This window comes from Hemiscyllium ocellatum, chromosome 2 (assembly GCF_020745735.1).
Source record: "Hemiscyllium ocellatum isolate sHemOce1 chromosome 2, sHemOce1.pat.X.cur, whole genome shotgun sequence".
Classification (NCBI taxonomy): domain Eukaryota; kingdom Metazoa; phylum Chordata; class Chondrichthyes; order Orectolobiformes; family Hemiscylliidae; genus Hemiscyllium; species Hemiscyllium ocellatum.
The window spans coordinates 51,974,702-51,999,646 of record NC_083402.1 but is presented as its reverse complement, the minus strand read 5'-3'; the positions used below and the strand labels follow the sequence as shown (position 1 = coordinate 51,999,646).

Here is a 24,945-nt window from a genome sequence, read left to right as displayed (position 1 = left end):
TAAAGGCCTTACAGATGAAGTTAACAAAGCTAAAGTGAGATGAATCATTGGGTCATATTGATGTTAGAGTGGACTCACCCGTAGCTGGAAAAATAAAGTCAACATTTCGTGTTAAGCTCTGCCAGCCATGTATTTCTGTGAGCGTAGATCAATTGTCACAAAAGCTGCATTTCTACATACTGACACCTTTTAGAGACCTTTTGTAAAACCAGGATTCAAATTATGAAAACCTTACAAATGTGTCTAATGCCTGAATGGTATCTCCTGGGTGTGGAATTTTTCAGTGGGAACTGTTTTGCCAAAATAGTTTATGTTGATTGAAAACAGATCCGGCAACATTCTATTGATACCATAAGTTTAAAAATAACTCCTGTTCATCTTATGATGCATTTTGATAACTAAAGAGCTATTTTCACAATATTATAGAAATGTGTTAAAAAATAAGATCAATTTTTAATCATGATCAGATTGGCCAGTGGGCCAAGAAGTGGCAGATGGAGCTTAATTTAGATAAGTGTGAGGTGTTGCATTTTGATAAAGCAAACCATGCAGGACTTATACAGTTAATGGCGATGCCCTTGACACACTGAAGAAAGCTTTTGACTCATTGGCCTTCATCAGTCAGTGCATTGAGTATAGAAGTTGGGAAGTTATGTTGCAGTTGCACAGGACATTCGTGAAGCCACATTTGGTCTCATTACTATAAGAAGGATGTTATTAAACTACAAACAGTGCAGAAGAAGTTTACAAGGACGTTGCCAGGACTCAAAGGTTTGAGTTGTAGGGAGGGGTTGGACAAGCTAAGACCTTTTTCTTTCGAGCATAGGAAACCGAGGGGGGATCTTATAGCAGTGTATAAGATCATGAGAAGCATGGATAGGGTGAATGTTGTTATGAAGATGTGGGTGTACTTTAAGAGAACGAAGAGCTGCAAAACTACTGGAAACAGCACCAAGTGTTGTCAAGAAGGTAAGAATGTAACACTTGGCCAAACAATTCAATTAGCTCGTTGCCTGAAGACAAAAACAAATTTGAATTCAGCTAATCACTTTAAATTATACCCCCAAAAATACCAAACTCCAGTCTAGTTTGAATTTAGTATATTGACAACCTTAAAAGCCAATGACACAATCCAATGCTTTGGGGGTATAAAACCAGAGGTAAATTGAACAGTTGAGAGGAGAACTGTAAAGCCTCAGCATGTAACAGACTGCTTGAAAAATAGCTCCCTTAAAAGGTACGTTTTCGATCAGTAACCTGTGACACAGAAATTCCTAAGAAGAAGAAAAGAAGACACAGGAGGATCCAAATAGAAGAACCGAAAGCTGCCTGGTCTTGAGATAAGAAGTGTTGTTTTGTAAATCTTATTGGGAGTTTGATCAGACTAGTATTATAGGAGAGAGGCAAAAGATAGGTTAGAGTCAGGATTTGTACATAGTTGTTGGTTAATTATTCTCTGTTATACTTTAAGAAATAAAGTTGTTAATTTTTACTTTAAATAGTTTTTGGCCACTCAAATTTTTATAGATTACTGCAAGGGATAAATCTTTTCTGTGTTGCTGGTTTTAAGTTATGCAGGAGGGTTGACCCCATGTCGTAACAGTATACTCAGTCTTTTTCCGAGAGTTGGAATTGAGGACTAGAGGGCATTAGATTAAGTTTAGGTGGGAAAAAAGGGAACCTGAGGGGGAACTTTCTTAAACAGAGGATGTTGCTACCAGCAGAAGTGGTTGAGGCAGGTACATTATCAACGTTTAGGAATAAGCTACCAGCAGAAGTAGTTGAGGCAGGTACATTTTCAACGTTTAAAAGATGTGTGGATAAATACATGGTTCGGAAAGGTTTAGAAGGAAACGGACCGAGTGTAGGGAAATGGGGTTAGCATGGATTGCCACTTTGGTCTGCACAGACCAGTTTGGGCCGAATGGCCTTTCTCCAAGCTGCAGGACAAAAGAAATGAGAAATAAAAAGAAACGTTTTGCAGAACAAAGAGGCCTAGGGGTGCAGGTGCATAGTGCCTTGAAAGTAGAGTCATATAACCATGAATATAGAATATTTTAAGAACAAATAAAGCATTAAATTTAAAAATAAAAACTGAATGTACTGATAAGACTTAGCAGCTCTGGCTGATGCCTGACTCCTGATTACTTCTGGAACTTTGTTATTATTTCAGACATCTGGCAAAAAAGTGCTGGGAAAGCAGATTCATAACTCGAAGGGCAATTAATGTGGACTAATGCAAAACAATGAATACGGGGAAATAAACAGGCAATTTAAACCAGTTAACCTGAGATAATAGGCAGAGGGATTATGGTTGGTAGACAGCTCACTGTAAATAGTAACGAGTATTTTGTTGACAATTGTAAGGGAAAATTACCAGTTCTTGAAAACTGTAGCCAGAGAGGTACAGCAAGAATCCTGAGAGGTAACAGAATCTGTGGAAAATACCACTATAACCATACAAATGTCATGTATACAATTTAGGTTGCTGTGCTACAGTAAGGATATGCAGCCCTTGGGTGACTAAATAGATGACCTAGTTAAAGGCATCTGAATTATGAAGCAAGACTGATGAACCTGGCATTACTTATTCTGAAGAGAAGTGCAGGGTAGCTATTGTATAAACTTAAAAGCTTCACCTTCAATTGGATCCTGATAATATGTTTGAGATCCCCACCTGTTCCAGAGCTGGATAATACCAGTTCAAGTTTAGAAAAGGGAAATGAGAAGGGCAATTTAAATTTCACTGCTTATGTAGACTGTGATCAACACCAGAATGACTACTGCAATATCCAGTGGAAATAAAATGGGTTACACTATAAAGTATTTTCTGGTTGCCCAAAGCACAAAAGTTGTTGTAATTGCCAAAAAAAGAGAGTGGAAAATAATAAGTTTTAGCCCAGTTATTTTTGAAGGATAGGGTAAACAGCAAAGTCTTTTCCCTGGGGTCTGGGAGTCCTGAACTAGAGGACATAGATTTAGGGTGAGAGGGGAAAGATACAAAAGACCTATGGTGCAACCTTTTCACACAGAGGGTGGTACGGGTATGAAATGAGCTGCCAAAGGAAGTGGTGAAGGCTGGTACAATTGCAACATGTAAGAGGCATTTGGATGGGTATATGGATAGGAAGGGTTTGGAGGGATATGGGCGGGGTGCTGGCAGGTGGGGCTTGATTGGGTTGGGATATCTGGTCAGCATGGACGGGTGGACCAAAGGGTCTGTTTCCATGCTGTACATCTCTATGACTCTATTAATAGAAGTAAAATCTAAATCCCTTAGACGTCAAAATCCACAGATTTTGGTGACATGGAAACAGATCAAGAGATTTTTTTAAAATAGTAGAATATCTTTACCACTCCAGAAGTTGGAAAGATGTCATTGATGTGTCCACTGACTGTCCACTGTACAGTCACAACTCTCTGTGTTCCACGCAGCCGTTCAATGCTCAGAGTGACCTCATTATTTTGTTCTAATTCTTCTGCTTGCTTGGACAATGAACTCTGAGAGAGGAAGAAAAACATACCCTAAACTTTGAATGAAGTTCAGAATTTTTTTTAAACTACTGCGTCATCTTCTTGCCATTTAATCATAAGTTTACTTACAAAAAAACCTATTTATTTTACACTTGCAATACATAAACAATTTTGATCAGTGTTGTCAATAATAATAAAATTGCCTCTTCATAATTCTATTTGGATGTTGGATTACTGTTACTTTAAGTTCAGGCTCGAACAAATAATCTTTTCATAATAAAAATACAACTCTGGAACTCGAGACATATAAAATGCCTCAGAACTGTTTTAATAACACTGAAGAATATTTATTGATAAATCAAATAAGTATGAAAATGAGTACCTGCACAAAACCAATTATCCCATGTGCATCATCATTCGACTGGATGACGATAGTTACTTGATCATTGGAACCAATTTCAGCTCCTCCTTTTGCATTTGTAAGCCTTACTGCAAAAGTCTCATCATCTTCTGGTATATCATCATCAAGAATACTTATGGCAATCACAGCATCTTTATCCCCAGGTTCAAATATGAGTTCACCAGACCTATTAATTTAATAAGTGACAGCATATTGTCATTAATATTTACATTAATACTGCAAGAACAGTAGCAATTTAACAGCACTGTAAAATACAACTCAGTTTTTAACAACAAATAACTTTCTCTATATAGCAGTGTTCGAGTGCTCAGCTAGTCACAAACACCTCACATGTAGAGTTTCTTTGCAAGAGCAATTGTCACAGGTAAGGCAGCACATCAAATGTGCATTTGTCAAGATCCTACAAATAAGAAGGATAGCAAACAGCTGGTCTACCAACTGTGGGTATTGGTTAAAGGGCCAAATATTGAATTGTATATCAGAGTGACCTCTTACTCAAATAATGCAATGCCACATAGCCATTTGCATCTGAACTGGAAATTGAAACTTGGATTTACAATCTCCTCGCTGAAAGACACTACCTTTAATGAAGCAGGATTCCCTCACAATTGCACTGAGTGTCATCCTATATTATTTGCTCAGTCTTGGAATGAACACAATCATCTCACTCAAAAGCAAGAATGACCAGTGATAAAAGACAATAATTAAGAATGTACAGGTTAGACATTGCTAAAGGGCTCAAGGAATAATTGTTTTGTCAAGCTATGACCATATCATTGCAATTTTCAATTATGTAGATGTTAGACAGGTATCATAAAAACTGTAGATATAAGTTTGAATTTAAGTATGAAGCCTGACCTCAATAAAAGCTGTTGATGGGTTTCAATTTTGGCAGCCAGGCAAACCATTTCTCAATGCAATCGTGCTCACTTTTGTGCGTCGGAAATCAATGAAGTAACTAACCCCAATCTATCCTCTTCACCTTTAAATAAAGATATCATTGAGTGCCATTTTTACGATTGCATCGGTCTTCACTGCAGAGGATACAGGCACGAAGTTTGGCAGATAATGCAAAGCTTGGAGAGAATGAGAGTTGTGAGGAGGATACAAAGAAGCTTTGAAGCTGTTTTAGACAAGCTGAATGAATGAGCAAGAGCATGGCTGATAGAAAATAAAATGAATAAGTATGTTGTTATCTACTTTGGTAGGAGGAAAAGAGATGCAGAGTATTTATTAAATGATGAGAGATTGGGAAATGTTGATGTCCAAAGAAATCTATGTATTTTTGTTCTTAAGTCACTGAAAATGAACATACAGGTGCAGCAATGAATTAAGGAGAAAAATTGTACCAGATCTTTAATAAAAGCAAGAAATGTTGGAAAAACTTAGCATGTTTGGCTGCATTCTGCAGAGAGAAAGAGAGTTAAAATTTCGAGTCCAGTATGACTCTTCTTCGGAACTGCATGATGACCTTATCACAAGAGTGTGTACAGGTTTGAATACTGGTGTAAAGATGCCAGGCTTCAATTGCGTGGAACCTTGGTAAGACTGCATTGGGAGTATTATGTACAGGTGTGGCCCTTTAGCTAATTCTTACAGCAGAGGATCACCAGACTAATTCCAAGATGGTGGAACTATCCAGTGAAGTGAGATTGAGGAGACTGGACCTGTATTATCTCAAGTTCAGAAGAACAAGAGATAATCTAATTGAAATTTACAAAATTCTCACAAGTCAGTTACCTTGCCTGGGGTAGTGTGATGGTCAGAGGTGTCCAGAACCAGGGTACACAATGTTAGAGTAGCAGCAAAGCCTACAGAGTACTGACGAGTAACTTCTTTGTTCAGAGAGTAGTGAATCCTAGAAATTCGAGTAAAAAATGAGGTCTGCAGATGCTGGAGATCACAGCTGCAAATGTGTTGCTGGTCAAAGCACAGCAGGCCAGGCAGCATCTCAGGAATAGAGAATTCGACGTTTCGAGCATAAGCCCTTCCTAGAAATTCCCCTATCACAGAGTGTAATGGAAGGTCAGTCCTTGAATATGTTCAAGCCAGAGATTGATAGATTTCTGGGTACTTACAATATCAGGGATATGGGGATAGAACAAAAGAATGGCCCTTGGGTGAATGATCAGCCTTGATCAAGCAGGCTTGAGGGACTGAGTGCCTTACTCCTGTTCTAATGTTATTCTGTTCCTTGGTTCTAGACACCTCTGACCATCACACTACCCCAGGCAAGAGAACTGAATTTTGAGAATTTTGTACATTTCAATCAGATTCCTCTCACTCATCTCAACTCAACATAAGACAGGTCCAGACTCCTGAATCTCACCTCATAGGACAGTTCCACCATCCTGGAATTAGTTTGGTAATCCTCTACAGTAAGAGTGGTGTTCCACAGGAATTGGTTCTGGGCCCTCTTTTGTTTGTCATTTATATAAATGATTTGGATGAGAAAATAGAAGGCATTGTTTATAAGTTTGGTGGCAGAGTAGACAGTGAAGAAGGTTTTCTAAGATTACAAAGGAAACTTGATTAAATGGTCCCAATGAGCTAAAAATTGGAGTTCAATCTGGATAAATGTGAGGTATTGCATTTTGATACAACAAACAAGGATAGGGCTTATCCAGTTAATGGTAGGGTTTTGGGTAGTGCTATGAAACAGAGAGATAAAGGGGTGCAAGGTATATAGTTCTTTGAAGTTTGCATCTCATATAGACAGGGTAGTTAAAAGGGTGTTTGGTATGCTTGCTTTCATTGCACAGTCCTATGTGTATAGGAGTTGGGACGTCATGTTAAGATTGTACAGGACATTGGTGAGACCTCTTAAGGAGTACTGAGTCCAGTTTTGGCCACTCAGCTATAGGAAGGATATTACCAAACTGGAGAGGATTCAGAAGAGATCGACCAGGATATTGCCAGGCTTGGAAGGTTTGAGATATACAGAAAGGCTGGATAGGCTTGGACCTTTTTTTACTGGAGCGTAGGAGGTTGAGAGGCAACCTGATTGAAGTATATTAAATAATTAAAAGCATAAATAGAGTTAATAGTAGTTGTCTTTTCTCTAGGGTGACAGATTTCAAGATTGGGGGCATATTTTTAAGATGAGAGAAGAGAGATTTAAAAGGGACATGTGATGCAAATGTTTTACACAGAGGGTGACTCGGGTGTAGAAAGAACTTACTGAGAACTGGTACAATTACAACTTTTAAAAGACTTTTGGATAGATGCATGAATTGGATAGGTTTGGAGGGATATGGGCCAGGAGCAGGCAGGTGGGACTAGTTTAGCTTGGGATTATGTTTGGCATGGACTGGTTGGATGGAAGGGTCTGTTTCCATGCTACATGACTTTATGACTCTATGAATGAGTGGAACTGACACTGAATAGGATACAGACATTCGATAAGATTAACTTTGCCAGGATTGAGAATGGAAGCAGCCAGCAAAGAATTAGAATAGCTAACTCCAAGGTGGAAAAAAAAACTTTGAGGCTACAAAAAAATGTAATGTCCATTTTGGCAGGAAGAACAAAAGAAAAAGCATAATATCTAAATGGTGAGAGATTGCAGAGGTTGAAGATGCAGTGGGATCTTCAACGTGTGGCCAAGTTTTTGAATCACAAAAGGCTAGCATGCATAAACTCCAAGTAATTAGGAAAACGAAGATCATGTATCATGAATGTCATATATTGCAAGAAGAATTGAATACAAAAGAAAGGCAGTTATGTTTCAGTTATACAAGATATAGGAGAGACCATTTTATTTCTTCTGATACATTATTGGGATGTTGGCATCATTGCCTCGAATGGTGAATAGCTTCAAGGGAAACACAAAGGTGGTAGTGGTGTTCCCATGTATCTGCTCTCTGGGTTTTTCTCAATGCCAGTGGAGTGAGTTTGAAAAATGCAGTGTAAGAGGCCTTGGTGAATTGCTGCACCACATCTTGCAGATGGTACACATTGTGTCAGTGGTGGAAGAAGTGAATGTTAGTGGACACATGGCAACCAAATGGGTTTCTTCATGTTGGGTGGTGTCAAGCTTCTTGAATGTTGTTGGAGCTGCCAACATTTTACCATGAATCTTAGAAACTCTCCTTGTGAATACAAAATAGTGGAAGCAGAGTCTTTGAATTTTTTTAAAGCAAAGGTATGTAGATTCTTGGTGAGCAAGAGGATGGAAGGATATCAGGGTGGGCAGCGTTGTGGATCTAAGGTTTCAAGCAGATCAAGTTCAAGGGCCTGATGGTCTATGCCTTCTCTTTGTATGTCCATTGGCTTATTTGAGAGTTTTGGCAGTGACTGAACTGAGGTAGATAAGACTGGATGGTGCTATAAAGGTGAAGGCAGTAGTCTTTGCCATGAAGAGAGTGCACAGTCAAAACTAAGCTCATGGTTAAATAAAACAGCAATGTTGCAAACAGTCTGGTTGAGCTTAAGAAAGCAAATAAGTGACAAGCTGGAGAATTTGTCTCAGAAACTGAAGTTTTTGGCCAAGCAGTCTGGAAACACCAAGGTAATGGAGATGCTGAGAAGTGGTTGAGAGGTACAGCAATGCGTTATCAGAGTTTCCAGGTCACAACATTCAAAGGGAGGGCTGGACTATGAAAGTGGAAATCATATTTTCAGACCTCGCTACCTCGCTATTAGCCTCTCCCAAAGCCACTGATGTATAGTCAGAACAGATGCAAAATTTAATATGGCATCTGGGAACTTTTTGTATGAACTTTGAGATAATGCAGTGACATGGTCAGAAATTTCCTTCAACTCTTTTTGAACTTTCCTACATCTTTTATTGACACAGACCACTCCATCCAGCTCTCTTTGGAAACCTTGGAAGTCACAAAGCAATGGGAAAGATGCACAGATCTAGCATTACATAATACCACCACAAATCTTTGCATTTTTATGTCCAGGAATATATATTCACCTAGCCCCGAAAATGATTTGGTCAGTGAATTCCGGTCATATCAAGATTTGCTCCTCTCGTTTATTTTAAGGAGAAAAATACGCATTTCTTTCAAATAAAATAAATTTTAAAAAGCATAAGCAAATCAGAAATTCTTACCCTGGAATAAAATCGGATTGGTTAGATACAGAAACTAGCTCATATACCCAGGATTCCGAATCACCTGCTGAAGCGATGAGGGTTTTGGTTCCATTAAATGAAGGTACAGTGACAGGAACCATATAATTTGCTGCAGGAAGTTCCAGCACTGATGTAAATTGACTGGTTGCTGAGTTCCATTTGTAGAGGAGTGACCGACTTTCACCAGTCAGCAGGAGATGAACTGAAAAAAAAATTGGTATCTGCATAATCTGTTCAACTGATCAAAAATAAAAGCACTTTGAAGTTGCAATACAGCAGAACATTCAGTGTGCACCACTTGGAGGACAAACTCCACCCCATTTCTGGGACTGGCAATAATTGAGAGTCCTCAATCTCATTTCAACAAACATCTTGAATCAAGTTCAGAAACAACACTACTGCATTCCAAAGCTTAACACTGGTCTTCTGATATAAAACTCCAAAACCTGAGAAAACTGTTAGCGGTTGTATTATATTCTGATAATTAGTAATGAGATGGAGAATACTTGAAGTTCAATTACTGAAAGCATTAGTACAAGTTAGCACTTCATATGTATTTTAGCTGATCAAATTCCAACTTAACTAGATTACAACCAGCAGTATATTGTTTGATTATGTTTATGAATGTGATAATGATCATCATTCAGTAATTATTATTAGGCTTCATGGCTATCTAACAAAATTAGGTGCAAACAGGTTGGGAATAAGCATTTTCTGATCTTCCAGGTCACCATCTACCGCAAGAGATACAAACTTGGAATGTAGGGACAGAGCTCACTGGCATTAGAAGTGCCTAACTTATTCATGCTGGAGTTTCATTGAAAAATTAGTTTTGAGGCAGTTATATCCCACACCATTTTGTGATGTTCTTGAAATCACACACACATTTATTGTACTTATAGCTCCTGAGTGTTACCAATTAAATAGAAGGACACCATGGGCTAGATTTTATGGGGTACTGTATTCCCTCAGCCCCTGGACTAAAACATCAATTGGCAGCATACCAACCCAAAACCTGGCTATCCTTCAGTAGTCCCAGAATCACCATTATCAAACAGTGGCCAAGCAATCCACAACAAGCAGCATGGTGGAGCCTGTGCTTAAAAGGTAAATCCATGATTTTGAATGGGCCTGGCCAGCAGACCCAAGGAGAGGGAAAGATGGCAGATTTGAGAGACCAGAGAATGGTTAAAGAGTGGATAGAATCTTGTGGGGTGCCTTGATAAGCACAGTGGACACCAGAAGATATCCCCTACAGCCCTCCCAAATAGGCAAAAGTCTGCAGTGAAGCCTACCTCAATGGGTTTAAGGGAAGTTGCTGAACATCTTCCCGACCCAGCTTAATAGGGGAGAAAGTCAGCAGTGGGTGTGATGTTTGCACGAAGGCCACCTACTTCAGTATACAAAATCCCTGACCTTCAAATAAGGCAACAGGGTCCTTAATAACTAACCAAGTAAAGCTCAATAAAATCTTTCAAATTATTTCTGAACCATTTTAAGCTTTCATAAACCATTCTGCAAATAGCTGTAATTTTTTTTATTATTGTTTTATTTTATCATGTCTCGGTACATGTGACAATAAATTCAATTCAATTCAATTATGTATTTTGTTTTATCAGGGCAGTTATGTTAACTGCACTACTTGTGCCAGTTATGGGGATCCCTTTGTCTGAGGTGTTTGGAAGTCACTAGCGGAAGTATCAGAATTCACAAAGGATTCTTCAGGGACCATTATGTGGACTACTGTTTTCTTTCCCAATGTTAGTGGTCTAGACTTGTGTGTGCTAGACATAGTTTCAAAAATTAGAGATAATGTGGATCTATTCTAAACTGTGATGCAATAGACAGCTTAATAGAATGGCAATACACATGACAGATTAAACTCAATGTAGAGAAGTGTGAGGTGATGCATTTTGATAGGAACAGCAAGAAAAGTCATTATGAAAGAAAAAGTAGAGTTCTAACAAGGGTGCAGGTAGAGAAACACCTGGACTGCAGACAGATGCAAAAACAGTTGAACATGGCAGGGTAGGACACGAAGATAGAGCACTGGGATCCTGGATTTTGCCAATACGAGAATAGAATAGAACAAGGGAGATTATGATGAATATTTATGAGACTCATGTTTGGCTTCAATTTTAACAATCTCCCCTATTTCAGCCAACAAATTTTAGGAAGGATGTGAAGGCTGCAGAGTGCAGAAAGGATTTACAGGAGTAGTTCCAGAGTTAAGGGGCTTTTCCAGAGTTAAGAGAGCTTCAATTAAATTGGTAGAATAGAGAAACTGGGGCTGTTCTCCTTTGAGAAGAGAAAGTTGAGATGAGGTTTGATAAAGTGGATAGATAGAAACTGTTCTTTCATTGACAGAAGGGGGAAAAGCCAAAGGACACCAATAAAACACGAATAGCAAAATAACCAAAATCAACAAGGGCAAACATGTTGTTATGTACGGAGTAGTTAGTTAGAAATGTGCTGCAAGATGGTGTTGGAAACTGATTCAGTCGTGACTTTCAAAAAGAGAACTGGATTAGTGCTGATTAAAAGTAGAACTACAGGGAAAGATCTGTGAAATGGAACATAACCTTCAAACATCCACCATGACACAATGGGTTGAGAGGTCTTCTGTTCTGTAACCATTCTACAATCTATGATTCAATAAGAGGTGGTCTGCAATCATATGTTGGAAAGCACACATCCATATCTCCACATAGGGATCTATGTTCTCTGATTTGAGAATTAGAGCTATTGAAGGTTTCTCTTCACAAAATAAACTGGAAAAGCAGTCCCAATAGTATGACTAATACATGTGAGTGTCTGATTAACCATACTTTTGGCTGTTCCTTCAGAAAGTTCCGACATCATGTTTCCAAAGGTACTGCATCAAAGTAATATACCATGATAGCTGTACCACAGTAGCCTAAATGGTCATGACTGCCAATATGCCATCAACTTTGTATTGAGGCCCAACACAAATACTTAGTTCTGCATTAGTATTGCTATCTGATTACATACATTGTATGCAATAATGTCTTATTCTCAAATCTTTCTGTGCACCATTTATTTTTCGTAAAGCATTTCGTGACATATTTGCTTATTTGATGAGTTCATGTCTAAAGACTTACCAAAGTCTGAGGAAGGAATAAAAAGGAAGATACTGCTCACAGTCTGAACAGGAATCATCTGAACCAGTTTTAAAGCAAGTTGACCAGTCTCCCAAATGTACACCAGACAAGAGGAGTGGTTGCCTGCGAAATGTAATAAATGCAAACTTAGTTAAGGCACTGGTGTACAAGCAATATGCTATATTCCAAAGTGACTGTGAGAGAGAATATAAAAACCTTTCAGTAAGTAAATTTAATGACAACAGTATCCTCCTGGGATGTCAGTAAGCTGTAGTTTAAAAAGCAAACTATTTCAAAGAAAATAAGGTTCATTCAAATAAGAACAGCTAAAGAATTTGGCAAAAACAAATTTGCAATAGAAACATGAAGTCATACTCTGACCACCAATATCTTCGATCAAAGGCTGTGAAACACCCTTCTCACAATCATGTATTGCCAGAGCACTATTATCAACATGAATCTGAACAAATATCTGAATTTAGCTGCTGCACAGCCACTAGACTCTACAAAATGGATGCAATGAATTGGACCTTGTCTTGACAGTTGCTTGGAGAGGTGGGAGTGGAGTTGAGTTTTAACATTATGATCTGGCAGATATAGGGAGGATGGTAGTTCATACGGAAGCCTCGATGTCACCCAGGAGCAGCGTTTTAACTGGGATTTGAGGCTACAGGGGATGTGGGGTTTGGTCATGAGGTCAGGGGCATCAATGGTGTGGGGAACTTGAAAGAGTTAGAGTGAGGGTGGAATGTGCAACCACAGGAGTTTGGCAACATAGGTATACTGGATCAAGCTGGATTGAACTGAAAAGACATTTACCACATGGATCCAGAAATCCTTATCTTCCAGAAACTACCAAGTTTACAAGGCCTACCTACTCAACCTATCCTTACCCTGTTTCCACTCTACCCTTTAAATTGGAAATGGTGGATAAAAGTGAAGAAAACAGCCTTATATGATTATTTCAATTGCCAACCTATACCTCCTGTTCACCGTCCCCTGCTCACATTAAAACCAGAAAGAGCATGCTGTGGTAGGAATTAAGATTTTCATAAAAACACTTCAACCTCACACTGAGCCCAAACATGACCATTTCAGCCATTGAAATCCTTCTCTCTATCCCTCTCCACTGAACTGCATTAGAGATGAGACTGAAAGGGTTGGCAGGTTCATTTCAGTGGTGGATATTGGTTGAGTAACCAAGTGGTTTTCAGTAATAACCTTAATTTCAGCCTCGTTGGTACAGGATTGTGAACTGAACTTCCAGGATACAACTTCAATACCATAACCATCAGATTTCCAACCTCCCACCCCCCATCCCCCTCAATATCTTGAGTTAATAAGCATATTAATGCAGAACACACCCATCGGAAATTCACTGAACGTGAGCTTTGTTGTTTCTCAAACTTGAGAAAACATGGCTCCACATGAAAGAAAATACACACAAATGCAAATATAATATATGTTGGTGGTACTACTTTTGAATGCAATGTCTATTTAAAAATATATCACTGAAATTAAAAACCCATTCACTGACCGCCAATTGTGATGTTACAAAAGACAAAGTAAACATCAGCTCCAACAGTCATGCTGCTAACATGCGTTGCTCCTTGAACCATCAAATTCTGCAGCTTTTTGAACTGGTCATCACTCCACTGATAGAAAACAGATACTTGATTGTAGCTGGACTGGGAAACGGCCAAGTACAAATGATCTCCTCGATTAAACAAAGTGAGGCCAGTAGCCCCATGGGTAGGAACATTTTGGTGTGGAATAAACAAATGCCCAGTCCATCTATAGATCTGTGAATATATTATTTGAAACAGCATGTTAACTTTGGACCTAAGAGAATGTTCAATTTATACATCATGGTAGGAAGTCACTGTCAAAACAGATTTTTTAACTTTAGCTGTGACAATATCATGCAAGTTTTAAAAAGACTGATACAAATTTCACCACTTTTTTGAGTTTGAGTGATGATTTCCTAATCCAATCTACAGCAGAGTGTGTTGATTCCTGGTTTGGTCATGTCCTTAATTACTTTCAGGCCTTGCTTGTGATAGACATTTTCTTAAGAACCTTTTCAGAGATGTTTATTAAGCACCTCTGGAGCAGGTGGGACTTGAACCTAGGCCACCTGGCTCAGGGGTAGAGACATTACCACCACACCACAATATTAAACTAGGTCAGCAGTTGATTGATCCTTAAGTACCTGTGCAGCAAATAATGGTGCTAACATCAGAGAACCTGGCTACACTTGAAGTTCATGAAAACTTGCAGATAAAGCTGTCCTCATCTCATTTTGGGTGCTTCTAATAGGACCAGTTTACTCAATGCGCTCACAGATGAAATTCATTAATCTATACACCTTTATTGTCCTCCTCTCTCAACAACATGTCTCGCAGCACTTAACTCCAACTAATGATATTCATCCCTCTAGATCCTATTCCTTCTTCAGCACTGTAATCTCTTTAATCAATAGCACCTTCCCTCTGCCTTTCTTACATTCCCTATGTCTCCCGGACACCTTGCGTCCAGATTGTTTAATACCCAGCTCTGTCTTATTCCATCCTAGTCTCCAATATAATCATAACACCACTTTCCTATGTGGCTATCTGCCACTGCAGCTTCCAAACAATATTTATCTGGCAGGCAAAAGTACCTTATCATTAAACATTACTCCTTGCATGATTGTGGTGTATTGAATTTTGTTGTCACATTTCCCACAATATAATGATGAATTCAAAACTTTTTAATTACTTGTAAAGCACTTTGGACAGAGAATTCCAAAGCTTCCTGACCTTTTGAGTGAAGAAATTTCCTATCTCAATCCTAAGTAATTGGTGCCTTACCCTGAGCCTGTACTGCCAAGCTTTAGTTTTTCTGACCAACAAAAATTATCTCTCAGCATCTACCCTGTGAAGGACCTGAACAATCTTGTATGTCTCAAAGATATTGCCTCTCATTCTTCTAAACACCAGAAAATATAGATCCAATTTAGTGAATGTCTAACCATAAAATAATCCCCTCAGCCCTGGGACTAATTTGGTGAGCATTCATTGTTCTGCCTCAAATGTAAATATATTCCCTTAAATGTGGAATCCCTAACCTTACAATGATCCAAATGTGTTTATCACCAAAAGCCTTGAAGACGCTTATATTCCTTCATTTAAATCCACTTGGAAAGAAAAACCAACATGCCATTTGCTTGTCTAATTTCTTACTGTATGGTATCTGCATGATAACTTTCTCTCTGAACATCAATGTTTACAAGTCTCACACCTTTTAAAAGAATGTTCTGTTTTTCCATTCTTCAGAAGAAAGTTAATAACTTCACGCTTCCCTACATTAATTATCCATTCACTTAACCTGATTGTATGTCTTTGCAGCCACTTTGCATTCTCACCCCCCAACTTCTTCTTTCTACCACTGCATGATCAGACATGTGCATAATTTGGGATATGAGCAAATCACCTTCATTTTTAAAAGGTGAAAAAGCAAGCTGCTGTAATCATTTCATTGGGATACACTCTCTGACGATAAAGAAAAAAATACCCTGCTTAGGCAATATCCATCCCCCTCCGCCCCACTGATAATGGAAAATAAATTCTGTTTGTCACAATAGTTTAACATAGTCACCTTGTTCTTGTAATCTGGGCCCATATTAATAACGGCTAGTGTATTTATGATTCTTTAATCAATCTCTCAATGTGTCTTGCCACCAATACTTTACACCCATTATATACACAAGTCCCTCTATTCTAGCTGTTCCTTCAGAGGGGTGCTCTTTATTTTATACTGTCTCTCAGTATTCATCCTACAAAATGAATTACTTCACTTCCGTGCATTACATTTTGTCCGCCAGTTATCCAATGCCACCCATCACCATCACCAGTCCTCTCCAATCCCAATTTCACCAGTATGTCCTAGCTCTATTGAAATATTACATTGTAAACCATAAAGAAGAATATTTACAAGTATATGTAAATTTTCAAACTGCCTGTACATCAACGTCTACGTCCTTTATATGTCAGGAAAAGCTGGGGTTCTGATTCCTCGGGAACTCCATTATAAACCTTCCTTGAGTCCAAAGAACAACCATTCACCACTATTCTGGGCCGAAGGGCCTGTTTCCACACGGTAAGTAATCTAATCTAATCTAACTCTTTGCTTCATGTCACTGAGCAAATTATATATTCACATTGCTACTGGCACTTTTATTCCATGAACTTTGCTCCAAATCAGTTAGTGCTGCACTTTATTAAATACCTTTTGGAAGTATATTATATCAACAAAATAGTTTTCATTAACACTATAACCTCATGAAAAATGATTTCAGCTTAACAAAGCATGCTGGCTTTCCTTAATTAAATTGCATTTTCCCCCCAAAAATGATTTGTGTCAATTTATTGTTTCTGAAATCCTCCCAGTTACTGAAGTTAAATTGACTGGCCTGTAGTTGCTGAGATTAGTTCTTCTTTCAGGGAGGCAATGGCCTATTGGTATTATCACCCGATTATTAATCAGAGACCCAATTAACTTTCTGGGGAATTGGATTCTATTCTGGTTCAACCTGGGATTAAGAGTTTAATGGTGACCATGAATCCACTGTCAATTGTCAGAAAAACCTATCTGGTTCCCTAATGTTCTTTAGGGAGGGAAACTGCCAACCTTACTTGGTCTGGCCTACATAGAACATAGAACATGGAAAAGTACAGCACAGAACAGGCCCTTTGGCCCACAATGTTATACCAAGTTTTACTTCTAATGTAAAATATAGTAACAAGCTACACACCCCTCAACTCACTGCTATCCATGTACATGTCCAGCAGTTGGTTAAATGTCCCCAATGACTCTGCTTCCACCACCACAGCTGGAAGCGCATTCCATGCACTTTTATAACTCTCTGCCTCTGACGTCTCCTTTATACCTTCCTCCTAATATCTTCAAACTATGACTTCTCGTACCAGTCAATCCTGCCCTGGGGAAAAGGCTTTGGCTATTGACACGATCTATTCCTCTCATTAGTTTGTACATCTCGATCAGGTCTCCTCTCTTCCTCCTTCTCTCCAGAGAGAAAACTCCGAGCTTATTCAATCTTTTTTCCTAAGGCAAGCCCTGTAGTCCAGGCAGCATCCTGGTAAACCTTCTTTGCACCCTCTCCAAAGCCTCTGTATCTTTCCTATAGTAGGGCAATCAGAACTGGACACAATATTCCAAGTGTGGTCTCACTAGGGACTTGTAGAGCTGCAGCAAAACCTGGCAGCTCAAACTTGATCCCCCTGTTAATGAAAGCCAAAACACCCAGATGCTTTCTTAACCACCCTATCCACTTGGGTGGCAACTTTGAGGGATCTATGTACTTGCACACCCAGATCCCTCTATTCCTCCACACTGCCACAATCCTGTCTTTAATCCTATATTCAGCATTCGAGTTCAACCTTCCAAAATGCATCACTTCGCACTTATCCAGGTTGAACTCCATCCGCCATTTCTCAGCCCAGCTCTACATCCTGTCTATGACACACTGCAGCCCGCAGTAACCCTCTACACTATCGACGACACCTCCAACTTTTGTGTCATCTGCAAATTTACTAACCTACCCCTCAACCTCCTCATCTAAGTCACTTATAAAAACTACAAAGAGAAGAGGCCCAAGAACAGAGCCCTGTGAGACCCTACTCAACACTGACCTCCAGGCAGAATATTTTCCATCTACAACCACTCTCTGCCTTCTGTCAGCCAGCCAATTCTGAATCCAGATAGCCAAATCTCCCTGTATCCCATATTTCCTGACATTATGAAGGAGCCTACTATGGGGAATCCTATCAAATGCCTTGCTGAAGTCCATATACACCATATCCACTGCTTGAGCGTTGTCAATCTGTCTTGACACCTCCTCAAAGAACTCAATAAGATTTGTGAAGTATGACCTGCCCCTCACAAAGCCATGCTGACTGCCTTTAATCACGCTATGCTTTGCCAAATAGTCATAAATCCTATCCCTCAGAATTCTTTCCAAAACTTTGCTGACCACAGACGTAAGACTGACTGGTCTACAGTTGCCAGGGATTTCCCTATTATCCTTCTTGAAAGGAGGAACAATATTCATCTCCTTCCAATCCTCTGGTACGACTCCTGTGGAGAGTGAGGAAGCAAATATCCTCGCCAGCGGCTTAGCAACCTCCTTTCTTATTTCCCAGAGCAGCCTAGGATAAATCTGGTCTGGCCCTGGTGACTTAGCAGTCTTAATGTTTTCCAAAATTTCTAGCACATCAACTTCATCAATCTTGATCTGGTCAAGACTGTATCCCAGCTCCTCCAACTTTCCATTTACAACAAGTTCCCTTTCCTTGGTGAAAACCAAAGCAAAAAGCTCATTTAGGGTTTCCCCTATCTGCTCAGACTCCACGCACAATTTCCCTCCGCTATCCCTGATCTGCCCTACCTTCTCCCTGATCATTCTCTTATTCCTCACTTATGAGTAAAATGCCTTTGGGTTCTCCTTAATCCTTCTTGCCAAGCCTTTATCGTGCCCCCTCCTGGCTCTCCTCAGTCCATTTCTGAGCTCCTTTCTAGCAAGCTTGTAATCCTCTAAAGTTGTCTTAGATCCTTGTTTCCTCCACCTTATGTAAGCTGCCTTCTTCCTTTTGATGAGAAGTTCCTCTGTTTTCGTCATCCAAGGTTCCTTAATCTTACCCTCAGAGGAACAAATGTGTGCATCACTCGCAACAACTGCTCCTTAAACAGTCTCCACATGTCTGCTGTGCCCTCTCTGTGGAACAATTGCTCCCAGTCTGTACTTCCCAACTCCTGTCTGATAGTGTCATAATTTCCTTTTCCCCAATTAAATATCTTCCTTCTGTAACTGCTCCTTTCACACTCCAAGGCTGTGCTAAATGTGAGGCAGTTGTCATCACTTTCACCAAAGTGCTCTTCCGCCACAAGATCTGACACCTGTCCTGGCTCGTTACCAAGCACCAAATCCATACTGAGTAAGGAAACCCTCCTGAACACACCTGACAAAAACGGCTCCATCCAAACCATCAGCAATTAGGAGGTTCCATCTCACCCACTTAAAAACTTCCCAGAAGTCCTTCGCTCCTCCCTCGCACCTCTTGGCAAATGGAGGCCCCAACACCTGAAGTCTTTTAAACAGTTAGATTCACTTTCCCAGAAGTCTTTTGCTCCTCCCTCGCACCTCTCGGCAAATGGAGGTCCCAACATGGAGATGTGTGTCTCCAAACCCTCTGACATGTTACTGACTCTCATCTGCCCTCTGGGCAATTAGGGATTGGCAATAAATGCTGACCTAGCCAGTGATGCCCCTTTCCATGAATGAATACAAAAACAATCTTTTGTCAAACTGTAGTTCTGCAGTCCCTGGCACTACCCAACAGTCTATCGAAGACTGGAAAATTATGGACAATGCTCCTGCAACTGCATGTCTCAATTTCCTTATTATCCTCAAATTCATTCGGTAGTGTGAGCTTATCACCTTTAAAATATAGACAGCCAGTGCAATGCCACCTCCTTAACAATTCTGAACCATTCATAGGTCTAAACTACCTCCACTGCCACCATAATCTAAACAGCATCTTCTTTGATGAAAACAGATTAAAAATAATTACTCAATAAGTCAGCCACTCTTCTTGCTTCCATATGTAATTCAATTTTCTGTCTCCAATTAGCTGCACTCCTCCTTTTACCCCCTTTTACTATTGATATTGTTATTGAAGCTTTTGGGTTCCCTTTATGTCAGCTGACAGTCTCACCTCATCCCCTCCGCTTGCTTTTCCTATTTGCTTTCTTACCTCCCCTTCTATATTCAGCTTTGGATTGTTTATCATGTCTACTTCTTTGGATTATACTATGACTATACTTAATAAGTATACTTTTCTTGAAAGAATACAGTTGCAGATGCATCCAAATAAAAGCAATATAAAGCAGATGCTTGAAATCTGAAATCAGTTCTGAAAAAAACCAGACTCAAAATGTTAACTGTCTCCTTCTCCACAGATACTGCCAGACCTGCTCCTGCATTCTGTCTCTGTTTCCATTACAGATGCAGTTTTCCCTTATAATATACCATTCCAGGCTAGATCCATTCATAACCTGTTAAAGTTGGCTTTCATTCAAGTATGTTTACTGAGTTGCTCCTTGTCCTTTTCCAATGGTAACATTAACCTTATGGTACAATAATCGCTTTTTTTTTAATGCTTCCCCAATTACACTTGATCCACTTGCCACACAATTTCAAAACCAGGCCCAGTAATGTCCCATTTTTCATTGGATTGAAAACAGACTTATGTAGAAAATTCCTCTAAGCATACTTGAGGGTGTCTTGATCACATTTTTATACAATAACTAGCTAAATGACTAGCTAGTTAATGCTACAAGCAATTAACAATCACAAATCTCATTACTTCCAGTTAGGTAATAAAGTCACAAACTGTTAAGAATATACAGGGGTTAACCTTAAAGTGGGGATAATCGAATTTAGAATGGTTGGCACAACTCAATACTGAATGCACAATACACAATGTCACACTCATTTGGTGAAAAATGGTTTGGTAGTGGGGAGGGAATCATTCTTTCCACTTTATTGTCCATCAGAATTTATGATGGAGTTAAATAGGAAGACAACTTGCAAACACCATCATAATATCCTAAATATTGGACTTTGATGACAATTTTATGGCCAACCTATATAAACTTAATAAGCAGTCATAAACAGAAAGCTGTCATGTCTACTGTCTGATTCAGAAATTATTTTCTGATAGAATACTGTCCATCATTTTGATGACTGAGGCTATTAAAAACACCATTACAAATATGAGAGTTGAAAGTCAGTGCGTGCAGTCTGAAGTGCAGGACGCACAAATCTGATAGGTCACTTTCTTGAGTTTCTGCTTTCTAAACTGCTGCTTATCCCTTTTTATCATTGTGTAAATAAAGGGTATTTGGAAAATGAGTTTATACAAGATTATGGTAAGGAAATTGATGGAATCTCAAAATTCACCTTTGAATTACTGTCCTGAGTGTCTGCTTGACTACTAATTATCAAATAATCTTGGTTGTCCCGTGTAAAGTGCTGCACATCGCTGGTTTCAGATACAGTTAAAGACTGAATCTGTGGGAAAAATCAAAGACAATATTAAGACAACACTTTGAAATTCTAACAACATTGCATCCAATTGTTTTACTATCCAAGCTTTTCGTATCACCAGAGTACCAATCACATAAAATAAAATATACTTGGTTTGAAATTGTACTATTTTATTAGCACAAATTGCTTTTATTTCCTACTGATTAGAAAACATTATCAAGATTTTTAATTGCAAGAGAAGTAAAAACAAAGATAAGATGAGGAAACAAGTTCTCAAAAAACGTATGAACAACAGCCTTCAGAGAAACCTTGTGGAAAGAAGGGAGTGGGCACAATGTTGGCAGGTGGAGCATCACAGTGGCATGGTGGCTCAGTGCTGCCTCACACCACCAGAGACCCGGGTTCGAGTACAGCTTCAGATGGCCATCTATGTGAAGTTTGCACATTCTCTCAGTGTCTGCATGAGTTTCCTCTGGGAGCTCCAGCTTCCACCCACAATCCAAAGATGTCCAACTAGGTGAACTGGCAGTGCTAAATTGCCCATTGTGTTCAGGAATATGTAGGTTTGGTGCATTAGTCGGGGTAAATGTAGAGTGATAGGTTAGGGGAATGGGTCTGGGTGGGTTACTCTTCAGAGGGTGGGTGTGAACATGTTGGGCTGAAGGGCCTGCTTCCACACTACAGGGATTCTCTGTTTACAATGCGTGGAAGTAAGAAATTCCCCATGTCAGCAGGAAGAAAACAAAAGAAAAAACAATAGAATGCAAATACAAAGGGTTTTGGGTGGTCTTGTACATGATACACAATAAGCTATCATGCAGGTACAGTAATCAATTAGGAAGGCAAATTTTGCTCCAGCTCTACAGGACATGAATGAAACCACATCTGGAATGCTGCACATAGTTTGCTGGGAAGAACTGCTTGTCTTATGAGGAAACATCAAGGAAGTGGGGTCCAAATTCATTGACTTACAGGAAACAGGATGGTTCTAAAGGGGGTGAATAGTCAACAGATTGGGAAAATGTCTCCACTTTTGGGTGAAATCTACCACTAATGGCAACAGTTTTAAAATATGCTGTGTTTGTTGACACCCACAATGGCAAGAAACGACACACGCTAATCTGGGGGTTTGTGGTTGAGAGATAGAGAGAAAACACGGAACTTGAGAGGTCTCCCCCAGCATCTTCCTCCCACCTCTCCTGAGCATCGTGCCCTGTTTCCCCCACCCCACCTTCTCTGAGCAACAGGCCCCGTTCCCCCAATCCTCCAAAATAATTTATATGTACAAATTAAAGTAACCTACAGTGTACATGCATTGGCATCAGTGAATACAGTTAAAGAGAAATCCTTTCTCTGAGGTTCATTAGCCTGTGGAATTCTCTTTCCCAGTCAGTAGAAGAGGCTGGGTCATTGAATAGACAAAAAAAACTGAATTAGACAGATTTTTGATTGATGGGGGGTGGAGGGGTTAAGGGTAATGGAACAGAAGCAGGAAAGTCATGTCAAAATCATTAACACATCAGCCATCATCTTACTGAATGGCAAAGCAGACTCCATGAGCCAAATGATCAAATTCATTTTCTTATGATCTTACTTTTCTTATCAATTGTACTTTCTCAGATTGTGACAATATTTTATTATTAACATTGCAAAATAGCTTGTTAATTCACATCTAAATTAAAAACATGGGGCAATATATGGATCATACCAATGTTAATTTGGATTGCAGAGTAAACCTGTAAATGCTGTTATTGGATGCTTTCATTCCTGTTATTCCACTGTCTGTAATGATTATGTAGGACACATCATTTCTGATGAAGGTTGTGCAACTTGTGGGATTCCATGTTTTGAATTTCTAGGAGAATAACAATAACATTATCACTTCCTCAGTAATTACACAGACTACCAAAAAGAATTAAAAGATTAGAATTTTAAATTCAAATCAGCAGATAAAAGGGATGTTTAATTTATTCTTACCTGCACCGGAACAAATATACCCTGCCATTGATAAAGAGTTGACAAAATATCTGCACTGGAGCTGTTTTCAGATGTTCGAAGAAATAATCCAAACAGGCTGCTGTTTAGTGTCAAAAAACACCAGCCTTGGCCAAACAATTCAGGAAAATGCTGTAATGTGGATAGCAATTCGATATCACCCTCTAAAAAAGGATAATAGCAATTGTAATATGAATGAGCAAATTAACTATACATATTAATTAGTACAACATAGCTTTCCTACCTTAAAGGAACACAAACTTCAATTTCCTGTCCTTTCAAAAATCACAATTCACATCCGTCAAAGCTCTCTCCTATATCTTTGATATTACATCCTGGGGTTACCAGGAACTGAACTGGACCAGCCATATTAATAACTCGCAGCCTAGGTCTGAAGAGAGGAATTCTCTATTAAGTAACTTACCTCCTGCTTCCCCAGTAATTGCCCATCATCTACAAGGAACAAGTCAGGAGTCTGACAAGAGTACTCCAGGCGAAAGTGAGGACTGCAGATGCTGGAGATTAGAGTCAAGAATAGAGTGATGCTGAAAAAGTACAGCAGGTCAGGCAGCATCCGAGGAGCAGGAAAATCAATGTTTCGGGTAGGAGCCCTTCATCAGGAATGAAGGCCTCCTGCCTGAAACATCGATTTTCCTGCTCCAGTAATGCTGCCTGACCTGCTGTGCTTTACCAGCACCACTCTAATCTTGACAGAGTACTCTACTCTTATTTGGATGAGTCCAGCTCCGAAAATACTCAGGAAACCTGACATCTTCCAGGATAAAACAGCTTGCTTGATCAGCATTCTATCTATTACCTTCAATATTCAATTCCTTCATTACCAATGCACAATGGTAGCTGTGTGAACCATATACAAGACACACTACAGTAACTCAGCAGGGGTCCTATGACAACACTTTCAAAACCCAAGACCTCTGTAATCTAGAAGGATAAGGTCATTAAATACATGGAAACACCAATTCATGCAAGTTCTCCTCCAAGCCACTCCTTATCTCAATTTGGAATTTTATCACCATCCTTCACTGTCGATGTGTCAAAATCATGGAACCATCTTCACAATAGCTTCATGGGCACACCTAAAGGTAAAGGTAAACTATATTCCAAGGTAAGCAGTGGTTCGAGAGGGTAGCTCACCACCAACCTCCCCAGGATAATGAGAGATGGGCAATAGATACTGGCCAGAGCTGAAAATGTGTTGCTGGAAAAGCGCAGGTCAGGCAGCATCCAAGGAACAGGAAATTCAATGTTTCAGGCATTACCGTTCTTCAGGACTTATGCCCGAAACGTCAAATTTCCTGTTCCTTGGATGCTGCCTGACCTGCTGCGCTTTTCTAGCAACACATTTTCAGCTCTGATCTCTAGCATCTGCAGACCTCACTTTCTCCCCAATAGATACTGGCCAAGCCAGTGACGCCTACATCCCATAAATAAACAACCCTCTTCCATCCCGCTTAGCAGATCTGCAGAAGATAAATGCGTCTGTTTGCTGTTCTCTATCAACACTAATTTGTAAACTATTTTGCTTTTGTCTCCCCAAGAACTGTGTTATGGTCATTCCTATGAAAACCGGAATGGCCCAATATATCTGCAGCAGACGGAGTGGTGAGAGTAAAGATCAGGGATGATTTTCCCTTTTATTAGTTTCCTCATCAGTTGCTGCAGCCCACAGTCTAGCAGCTACGTCCTTTAGGATTTGAACACCTCATTCAGTGCTCATGCT

The 24,945-nt window shown here is 39.5% G+C and overlaps 1 protein-coding gene across 1 annotated transcript in view; it reads right to left on the bottom strand.

Moving 5' to 3' along the window:
- Positions 1 to 24,945, bottom strand: part of adgrv1 (adhesion G protein-coupled receptor V1) — a 566,067-nt gene that overhangs the window by 350,516 nt on the left and 190,606 nt on the right. The window contains 7 exon segments of the mRNA XM_060841343.1: positions 3,355 to 3,501; positions 3,857 to 4,061; positions 8,958 to 9,180; positions 12,101 to 12,223; positions 13,638 to 13,755; positions 21,123 to 21,233; positions 23,187 to 23,368. Coding sequence (XP_060697326.1) covers positions 3,355 to 3,501; positions 3,857 to 4,061; positions 8,958 to 9,180; positions 12,101 to 12,223; positions 13,638 to 13,755; positions 21,123 to 21,233; positions 23,187 to 23,368 — 1,109 coding nt within the window.